The sequence below is a fragment of the Triticum aestivum genome, unplaced genomic scaffold, assembly GCF_018294505.1.
Source record: "Triticum aestivum cultivar Chinese Spring unplaced genomic scaffold, IWGSC CS RefSeq v2.1 scaffold181137, whole genome shotgun sequence".
NCBI lineage: Eukaryota > Viridiplantae > Streptophyta > Magnoliopsida > Poales > Poaceae > Triticum > Triticum aestivum.
The window spans coordinates 1-11,044 of NW_025231618.1; the positions used below are offsets into that span (position 1 = coordinate 1).

The following is an 11,044-nucleotide window of genomic DNA, read 5'->3' on the forward strand; positions in this document are numbered from 1 at the left end:
GGGGGGGGGTCGGGGAAGGGTCGCTAGAGAATTTTACCACATGGTAGTCAAATAGGCTAGACATAAGTTTTAGGCTAAGATGGAGATCAGGAGAGGGACGTGTAGGAATCCGTCACAGGGGTGGACAGACCGGCGATTGGCATATCATCGATTTTTATCATGTGATTGGTACATCGGGAGGACCACCCATATTCAGGTCTCGGCGATGTAGCCATGTTGATGAACCTCATTAACACATTTCGGTGTCGTTGCTCATGCTTATATGATTTCTTGTCCTCGGCGGATCGACATGTGCCTCGAATTATTATAAGAAATTTTCGTGCTCAGTTGAAACACAAAGATCCCAAGATGAGTGAGACTACGGACTGGCTCATTCTTGAGCTAAAAAACAGGGGAATGTGGTTTCTTCGTATTTAAAAGAAAAATCAAAATCTTCTCAAAAGATCTAGCCAGAAATAGAGGTGTGGCATGAATATTCGACAATGTGCATATGTATTATATATGTGAAAAGAATGTACTCACCATTGCTTTGCATGGTTCGTGTCCAAGGAATACTCGCCAGGGTGTTCTACCTTGCATAGTAGCTGATTCAACGAGGATACGGTTAAACACGTGACCATGGACCACCTCCATATTTCACCGCATAGACATGGTAAACGAGAAAGAAAAGTTAGAATTCATACCTTTATTGTGGTGGAGATTGGCTGCGGAATATATGACCATGCGTGTATGTATGTAAGTGCAATCCAGAACCACCGGCGCAAAATGCAAGTGAAAACAACACTGAAGGTGAAGTAACATTTACACTAGAATGTTAACCTCTCAATTTAAGTTAGGCCGACCTTTATCTATCCATCTTCCATAATATATGTTATTACTAGAGTACTAGAAAAAGAATGGCAATTATTAATTGTGCTAAAAGAATGATGGTGATAGATGCTCACATTTCATTGCATCTGATGATATAAAGTTTTCAATGTCTACGGAAGGCCTTTTAATATCTCAATGTTAACATAAGATTGTGCAAGAACATACATACAAAAACTTATTGAGTAATCATGCAAATGTGCAGGCAAGTTCAACATGTTTATATTGATTATACCTCATGTGTTGATATAGTGACTTGTTGTGGCACAGTATAAAGTCCTTTTAGTTCCACCTTCTGCACGGCATTCCCCATCTGTTGAAAATACTGTTCTGGATGACTTTGGAATGTCTTTATATGCTCATCATCCCCCAATATTAATGAAGCACCCTGGAGGTTCACATCTGTGATCCACTTTCGCGGCCACTTTTCTTGCGTTTTTGTTGTCACGACCAGAGTGTAAGGTGTGTTAGGCAGCACAACACCACACAATGGCAGCCTTAGGAAGGAGGACCCCACACTCTTGTCCATTAGCCTAAATGCAATGGGTTTATCGGTGTTATTTGTTAGCTGAAGCGGGCACGTGATAACCTTGTTGGCCTCAAAGGGGAAGCGAAGCACTGGCGGGTGAAGGACAAGAAGCTTCTTGGGCCCACCTGCTGGGATTACATGTGTACTACTTTCTGTTGATAAAAGTCTATCAATTATATGTTTAATATTTTCTGGTCTCTTGGCTGGTTCTAAGTCACTGCACTCGATCCCAATCTCAGCACATACTCGTATTTGGTCCCACCACAATATATCAGAGTTACTACTCCAACTTTCACATACCTAGGATAATTCCAATCATGAAAGGGATTAAACTTAATGCGTAAGATCATAATTTTAAATCTTGCCTTGAAAAAGCGACACAGAGAAAATTTCTTACATTTGCAATGTTGTGACACCCCTTCTTTCCAGTCAACATCTCCATAATAATAATACCAAGACTATACAAGTCAAACTTGTGTGTGATTTCACCCACATAGAATTCAGGTGCCAAATATCCTCTGAAAATACATATAATAGCATCAATTAGAAATATGTTGAGCGATTGAAATACAAACCTACATTATGGCTGAAAAACTTTAAGATTTAGCTTCCAACAAGCTTTAGATTTCTTACAACGTTCCACCCACATTCTTGGTAATGATGCGTGTTTGATCTTCCTCAAAACACCTTGATATTCCGAAATCAGTAATTTTCGGCATCATATCTTTATCGAATAATATATTCTCGGGTTTCAGATCTAAGTGCACGATATTTTTTTGGTGAAGATAATTTATCCCTTCGCATATCCCTTTTATTACTTGGTAGCGCTTTCTCCATTCAAGTTCTTCAGATGTATCTACAAAGGGGAGATTAGATATAGGATTTAATGTAGTATATATTTGAGATACTTTCTTAATTTTAATGAAAAAATAGTATGTTACGCGGGAAATTATTTCAGCTACATGCTTGAGTAGGTTGAAACTAGCCAAATAATTTCCAGTGAAGAAGATTAAAATGGAAACCTGAACCAACCTTTAATAAAATCATCAAGATTTCCCTTAGGTAGATACTCAAAGCAGAGCAATCTCTGTTGTACGTCTGCCATAACCATTCTCCCATTGTAGCTTGCCATATTCCCTTGGGTGTCAGCACAATATCCTAGAAACCGTAGAACATTTTTGTGCTTCACCTTCATTAGACATTCCACCTCTCGGTGGAATTGTTCCTCTTGCATGTATATATTTGACAACTTCTTTACAGCGATAGTTCCATTATCAAGCTTTCCCTGCAGCAGTGAGATCATGGAACGATAATCTTTGAGTTTACATTTTGGATAAACTTTGAACAAATAAGAGTCACAGTGTGGCGGCATGAGAGGGTTTGGACGTACTTTGTAAACCACTGCAAAGCCACCTCTTCCAATCACCAGCTTCTCAGAAAAATTATCTGTTATTTTCTTCAAAAGTGGGTAGGGCAGGGCCTTGGGCTCTAAATTTTCATCGATTAGCATGTATTCCAGCTCAATTTGTGTTATACTACCTTGGGGTATCATTATTTGGGCACCCAGGTCAGTTATATACCAACTTAGTTCCCTAGCTTGAAACAAGAGAGATCACGTTATTTGTGACGCCACTAGCTAGACTACAATTGCCCAACTAATTAAGTTGTCATGAAATACATATTTACAGAAGATTTATGCATCTGCTATTGGGTAGACAGAAAAACTAAGCAAGGACATATATCCCACATACTGGACATTCACGCTTTTAGTTTGCCCTCCTAGTCATGCATTGTACTACTAGATTGACCATGTAACTAACTATGAGAAGTTTGCGCACAGTAATAGCAAACAGGCATGCATGAAGTCGCCATGAGAACCAAAGCATGGATCCTAACCAAACACCGTTAAGCAGAGAGAGGTGTTGGAAAAGAAGATTGATGGCAATTTCTGGATGGAGTTGAAATCACAACTGAAGACTGATGACAATTATCTGGCCGGTGAGTGAATTGACGTGTTTCGGATGTTGCCTAGTCTTCTCAAGATTGACAAGGGACTGAAGGAAAGGAGATGTGATATATCATACCAGCGAGTTCATGTGAGACTAGATCTGCATAAATTTATGAATAGAGTGCATGCTTTGACGGGAATTGTAAGCTAATTTAACTTGAAGAACAATTAATTTTGCAAACAAATGAGGGTTGACCTCTGGGAATGAATGTTTAATCACAGAAGCATACCCCCATATGTACATCCTAATTTCAGTCCAAAACTCGTACACTTACCCCAAATGCCACTGCAAGAACGTTAGAACCTATGTAGTACATGATTGTATAATTCCTTCCGCATTCCACTGTACACATCGGGTTGTTTTTCGGTATTATTTAAAACAATTAAAATGCACTTTTTTATTGCTCCATTAATTTGTTTAGCCTGATAATGTCTACACGCAGAAGGCTTAGAATCGCATTTTTGCCTGTAATAAGACAACGTTTATTTGAACTTGTAACAAATAACATACAAGACTGTCACCTTTTGTAAACAAATTAAGGACCTGAGTTGTCCTGGTGTGACTAGTTCAAAGTCAGACTGAGCGAGTAATAAAGCACCACATCAACTTTCTCTTTATTTAGCACTTATGTGCATCCACTACAGGATTCACCTTATACGCCGATGGCAAAAGCCATCGGCAAAGCTAGCCAGCAAGCAGCACCAGGTGCTGCCATGTGGCCAGTTATGCCGACGGTATCGGGAGGGATTTCGAGGGCAGCCGTCATCTTAGGTGGCACACAACGGCCGTTTGGGTGAGATTTGGAACCTCTAAAGGCCATACAGCGGCCGAACCCAGATCCATTTGAATGGCAAGTCTAGCAATTTGACCAGCGTCGAACGACATCTAACCAATTAACTTTTCTACTTTGTTGTGTCGTGTTAGGTCATAGGAACATTGGATAACCAAGTTTGAGCCCAACTTATCACAAGATTCCCTCCGGTTGACCCGAAATGGGAATTTCTCGCTCTAATTGTAGAATATTCCTTGATTGTTAGTGTGGTCAAGGTTAGGACACAGCCACATGGAAAAACACATTTGGCCAAAGATTCAAAAATAGTCCCTTCTGTTTACCAGTGATGGCAGTTTTCCCCTCTAAGTGACAAACCTTCTTGAGTGACAGCACATGTGTGTGAAGGAGGTCACACTCGATACATGTGCATTAGATCATTTCATCCAAAACCACACTTATGCGCGTATGCTTGGGCCACATGCCAGTTTTGGAGAGATAACGATGCTCCAAAGCCCTGTTACGGGCAAAACCCTTGCCCATGGGCCTCACGCGGTGTACCCCTTTGACCCGCATCAAAAGAAGGGTTCCCGATTGACGTTTTAACTTGGTTGTGTTGGTTAGGTCATAGCCACATGGAAAAACACATTTGGGACAAAGATTCCTAAAATATTTCCCTCCGGTTTACCCATGGTGGCAGTATCCCCCTCTATGTGTCGAACCTTCCTGACTGGCATCGCATGTGTAAAACCATTTTTTGTGAAATCCATAAAACTTCCTAATGCAAATAGATATAAAATTGTCCATATTGGGCCCAGAAATAAAAAATATATAAAAAGTCAAAACAAGAGGGATTTTCTGCAAATTTGAAGATAACACGAATTTAATTTGTTCAAAATTGAAAACATAGTATACCAATAGAATCCTTTGACGATTCTGTTCCGAAAACATATAAAATTTGTCAAATCGACACAAGTATGAACTACTTGCGATTTTGACAATGTATAATGACCTATTTGCAAAAGTAAACGTTGTCACATTGTTAACATGTTTAAAAATAGAAACAAAATAGATATTCATAATCTATGAAAAAGTCTACCCCAAATTGATATATAATTTGTATATCTTAAAATTTAGATAAGTCATATTTGAATTAATCAAATTCAAACTTCTTTAAAAGGTTTAAAAACAGCATAACATTTTGTCAACTGGTGACGTTATACACATCATCACCACCACCACCACCATGTTCTCGGCCACCATCACTACCACCACCAGCACCATTCCGAAGAGAGCCGCCCATTTGGGTCAAGATCTCCCCACGAGTGAGCTACCAATACTTTTTCTGGTTTCATCCATTTTGATTGGATTCATGAACAAGATAGCATGTTATTCGGATTTCTTGGGATCACGAAACCTCTCCTCCTGAAGTTGAAGTCTATGCTCCTTGGCCTCCAATTTTCTCTGTTCGGACACGTATTTGGTCCTCTATTTCTTATCCTCCAACATCTTGAGCTTATTCCACCTCGCCATCTTCTCTTGTTTGTGTTCGACCGCTAACACCTTCTTGTCCTTGATCATGGCCACAATTTCTTCTTTGTATCTGCCACTATATGCATTTCTCTTCTTTCTCTCTTTTGCAATTTTTTTCTCTTCCGTTCTATTGTTGGCCTCTTCATTCACCTAGCCATCCTCCTCGACGGATATGCTCAATTGATCTTTTTGGAGTGGTCTCCACAACTCTGTTGATCCACTTCTCATTCTTGCAAAGCTCTTTATAGGAATGATGCAACACGAAGGGCTTGTGGCCGAACTTATTGTTCCCATGCTTGATAAGTTCTTAGATGTACAAGCCATACTTTGTGACTTGGGCACCGATAGGTGGTACATGATTCACTTCATTCATGCAACCGGACCATCGGTTGCATTAGTCGTGAACGGTGCCACAACGATGCCCAGGAGAACCTTGTGTGCGACTTGATTAAACTGCCACAGAGTTGTTGTACTACTCTGCAATTCTCTCCCAAGACATAGCCTTGGTTATGTCCATTCCAACCGTTGAATCCATGGAGATGTCGTCCAAGCATATCATAGAGCAACATCTTTCACTTGATTGTAGTTGTGAGATAATGACCATTATGACCTCGTGCTTGCCTCGGTAATCCCCTCAAGTTCATCCTTATCAGCCAACTCCTCTTCTTTCATCTCTTCTTCGACCACCTCCTCCTCTTCAGTCGTGTCTGGATGATCCCAAATTGAATCATAATTGAGATCATCTAGCCCCAACGTAGTCAAGGACTCCAAAGACGCCAAGAATTCGGTGGTGTTCATCTTCACACCAGGACAGTAAAGTGAACAAACTCCCTCACCGGCCACCAACAATCACCCAATTCATTGTCCAAAATGTGAAAGATCATTTTTTCCTTGTTGACATTTCCTAGAGCACTCGGTTGCCGCGACTATATTTCTTGGATGCAGCGGCCGGACGTACATGGAGTGCCAGACTGTCCTTCTTCTTCACAACCTCATCGGCGAGATGGCCAACGTTGCGGACATCGGTTTTCTACATCTCTTGGCGCCAGCGGTAGCAGCGGGAGGGCGGCCATCGGCTGCCGGAGAGGTAGTCGCCACCCTGGGACCCTTCCACGTTGTTTCGGCGCGAGGGTGGTTTCCAACAAGGACAACCGGGCAACGGTGCCCGGCGGGGTGACAGATGTTGGAATTCCGTGCACATCAATCACATCCTATCACGCCGAACACATGTACACAAAAACTTTTACCAAAGGCACGTGTTGTACCTTTCTTTTTCGTTATTGATTTTTTTTTTCATTTTCCTCTGTTTCTCTAGACACTACTAGGGAAAACGCTAGCGGTAGCACGGGGAGAAAAGAAGGATAAGGAGACAATCAATAAAGAAAAAGAAAGGCACGATACGTGCCTTTGGGAAAAAAATGTGTCCGTGTGTTCGTCGTAATCTGATGTGATCAATTCTGTGGACCGGATTCCAACAACGGAATCTTGGCTATCCATTCTGGTGAAGGTGCCGGACGGCAGCGCATGGCGGCGGCAGCCACGGAAATGGGGAGCCTCAAGGTAGGAGAAAGAGGCGCACAACTTTTTCTCAGCCAAGCAAGCGCAGAGTATATCTAAAGTTTAGGAGTTCAGCTAGCGATAATTCACGAGTAGACATGGTGCCACGCGAGGCTGGAATCCACACCCTCTATGTCTTTGGGATTCATGTCGTATCTCACGTATGTAGAATTGGGACGAATTAATCTTGTATATGCAATGTATCTATCAGTCAGTACGTGTGCATGCCCCACAGCTAAACGAGGTTGAAGTTAGTTTTTCATTGAAGCAGTCATGCATCACACCTGACCAACTCATTTACTAGGATTAATGCACCACACTACCCTCTTGTATTACTACGTGCTGCCCCATTACATATTTACGAGTGCACCACCCTCTATATATGGCTGCAACAGAAATGTGTATTAAGTAAGCTAATTAGTGTTTATTTTACCAGGATTCAACTAACGTTGCGTGATTAAACATTAATTGAATCGAGACCAGCCGATTGAGAAGCAGAGTTAGACTTTCATTTATGGGGAGCAGCTAGCAACCGAAACCTACATCAAGGGTTCACAGGCATGCGTTTTCTTCATATCATGTATCCAGCTCAGTGCTCCCCTCTCACCATGCCTCATTCTCTCATCTTAGTTCATCTTCTTTATTCACGTGCGCCTCCAACCTCCATGTCACACTTTAGTTGGACCGCTCATGCAACTCACGGCCATTCAGATAAGGACTCTAGTCTCTAAAGCTGTGGCCCTCTCAACGCTCATTGGTTCCTTGAAGTTTTCTTGGCTCAGTTAACACGCTGGAGGTTGACGACGGGTCTACAGTGCAACCTAGACAGTAGAAGATGGACATGACAGCCTTTTCTTGAAAGTGCATGAACAGGACAACCTTCGGCAGATGCAACATTAATCCATGAAGTTTTTCACTGACAGCTACCTGGGGGTACGCTAGTAATGATATCCCTGACTTGTTTTGGACCATTAATAATTGACCTGGCCGAGGTATAAATACACCCACATTTAACTCCCCTGGCCCAATGAAGCGTCGTATTCTAGCCCAGTATCTATGCGTATATGGAATACCGTGCATCAATATCCAAAAGGCGCTATATAATCTGAGGATCTTAAAGCACGAATGGCCATCCTAGATTTAGACCGCGCGTGGCACCATGTTCCAAAAATTCACGTCCGTTCAGCTAGGTGCAACATAAAGAAGGAAAACGTCAATTTTACTTTTCTATACAGCCAGATAAGGGACTGGCTAGAGTTGGCCTTAGCTAGTCTTCTGAAGCTATGTGCACATGGAGGAGAGGAGAGGAGGGGATGTGGATGAGATATCGTACCAGCAGAGAGGGGACCGTGAGATGTAGATCTGCATCCAAATTATGATCAATATAGACAAGAGGGCCGGAGTCGGAGGTGGTTGCCGGACCGGTCAAGGTGTCCAAGATCCGAAAGATGTGATGAAGAAGAATCGATGCTCAACTAATTAGGCATGTAGATCATCCATGCCGAGGTCGAGTGCTCCATCGCGTCAACACCTCCCCACGCTCCGGCGACCACCCCGCCACGTCTTCCCGGCAGGACCTGCTACTGCTGCTGCTGTGGCGGGGGGAGATGAGGGGCAGAGCAGGAGGTAGCTACGCGTGTGGTGAGAGAGAGAGAGAGATGAGTTGTGTGTGGTTGCCTGTCTTGAGCTGCTCGACTCAGGACGACATATACATCGGATGATACATTGTTTGTTGAGCAACCTTTGGATAATCCATGGACGATACTGACCAAGAAAACGTAGAAACTCTTCCACGGTCCACCGCGGGCCCATTTATTCTTGGGTGGGGCCCACCATCATTCCCCAGACCACATACTCTCAACCACATACTCGCCCGTCGTCCAATTGTGGTTGAGATATCTCCACGGACCCGGCTTTTCTTTTCCTATGGATCTCCGTGTTCCTTTAACCCTATAAAGAAAAGTTGGTTCCTTTTACATAATTCAGTATTTTTTTATAAAAGTACAGTTTAGAGAAATTGGTTTATGTCTTGTTAGTCAAATAACCGACTAGTCATCATTTCTGAAAGAACCGATTTCCTTGAAAATCGAAGGACAACCCGATCGGTCTTGAAAATCAAAGAGCAAGTGATACGAATATTTCTTTAGTATATGCATGCGCAATTTTTGAATAACATTTTTTTATCTATTTATGTATATTATAGAGGAATATCCAAAAATGGAAAAGTAAATGTACGTAAATATTAAATAAATAATAAAGTAATGAAAAGAATAAAAAATAATTAAAAAGTTAAGAGGGAACTAAGTAAAAATAGAGAAAGGTGAAAAAAGAAGAATTGGTGAAATGCCTATTATTTTAAAAAGACAAGAACGATTCTTTTGCCTGCAAGAGCAAGATAAAAAAAATGCAATAATGAGCCAGGCACATGCGTCAGACGAAACAATAAGCATACGCAATGTTGGTTATCTTTCCCTCAGCGAAATCACTAGTTAAGGGATATCTTTTGTAAATGTACCGTAACCTCCTCTAGTGACAATAAATGGCATAGTGCATGTCCGCCACGTGTCGTCACCAGAGATTTTTGGTAGGTTTCCTCACCTGCCCCGTGAGGTGTGTGAGGCTGAATGTACGTGCTATTTTTCCTAGATTCATTTAAAAAAATGAAATATCTCGTGAACTGTGTGTAAATTACAAACCATTTCCACCTTGCATTCTTGTGTCGAGAACTTCAAAACTAGATTTCCTTTTAATATAGTTTGATATATAAGAATAAAAGAGAAATTGTTCTCTAAAATTGAACTGGCATGTGCTCTCAACCTATTGTGCTTTTAATAAGTTAACTAACCAATGCTCACACAGGGTTCAAGCACGACTGTGCTCCAGGGAGGAAGCATAAATTTGCTCCCTGCAGGAGCGCATCTGTACTTCCAAGTGTACTAGCTTGTGCTTCCGTGGGTGAGGGCATCTTCAGCCGTTGGCCCCCCAGGAGGCATTTTTTTCGCCTCTTGGGGGGCTGCCGGCGAGAATTTTACTCTGGGGCTGAAATTTCTTCCAGTCGTTCGCCCCCCCGGCAGCACACGAGGCGACGAGGCGTGCTGGCCCCGCTGCTGCTCTTCCTCGCCGCCGCGCTCTCCTTCCCCTCCGCGCTCCGCCTCCTACCCTTCGCTTCCCGCCTCGCCATCACCGGGATCGGATGACCCTTCTTCAACCTCGGGCGCCTCTGCAAGTCCCGTCGATCTGCTCACCCCCGACCCTCCTCGGCTGCCTCGACCCCTGCAGCGCTTCGGGCGCCATGGCCGGAGCTCCGCTCCCACGCGGTCGTGCGCCCCTGGCCATGCCCCCGCGAGCCAACTGCTGCACGCGTGCCCGTGTCCCTGCTTTCTGCTGCTACGTGAGATGCTGCTACTTGGCTGCTTTGCTACTCCGCGGTCAGGCGAGCCCGACGAGCTCGCCGCGGCCAGGCGGGATATGCACGAGCCCAGCAGCCCAGGACGGCGTCTTCGGCAGCGTGCAGGGAGCGCGAGTGAGATGGCGGACACGGCCGCGGGAAGGACCAAGGAGACCAAGGACGCGACGGCGGGGAAGACGAGGGAGACGGCGGAGACGAGGGAGACGGCCGTGGTCGGCACGCTCGGGGCCGGTGCGCCTGGTGATGGGGCCGCCCGGGGACGCCCGTGGCCTCCGCGCTCGGGGCCGCCCGTGGCCGGCGCGCCCGGTGCCGGGGACGCTCGGGGCCGGTGCGCCCGGTGTCGGGGCCGCCTGTGGCCGGCGCGCCCGGTG

At 44.0% G+C, this 11,044-nt stretch overlaps 1 protein-coding gene across 5 annotated transcripts; it reads right to left on the reverse strand.

The window, feature by feature from the left end:
- Positions 1 to 522: 522 nt before the first annotated feature.
- On the reverse strand, positions 523 to 9,009 carry LOC123175836 (uncharacterized; the record flags this gene model as incomplete). 5 transcript variants are annotated; one of them, XM_044590338.1, is given in 8 exon segments in its annotated part: positions 523 to 584; positions 684 to 704; positions 1,103 to 1,696; positions 1,794 to 1,914; positions 2,030 to 2,252; positions 2,429 to 2,681; positions 2,787 to 2,988; positions 8,598 to 8,998. In XM_044590338.1, coding segments are annotated over 8 exon segments (1,511 nt in total), but the record flags the coding sequence as incomplete, so codon positions are not given.
- Positions 9,010 to 11,044: the final 2,035 nt, after the last annotated feature.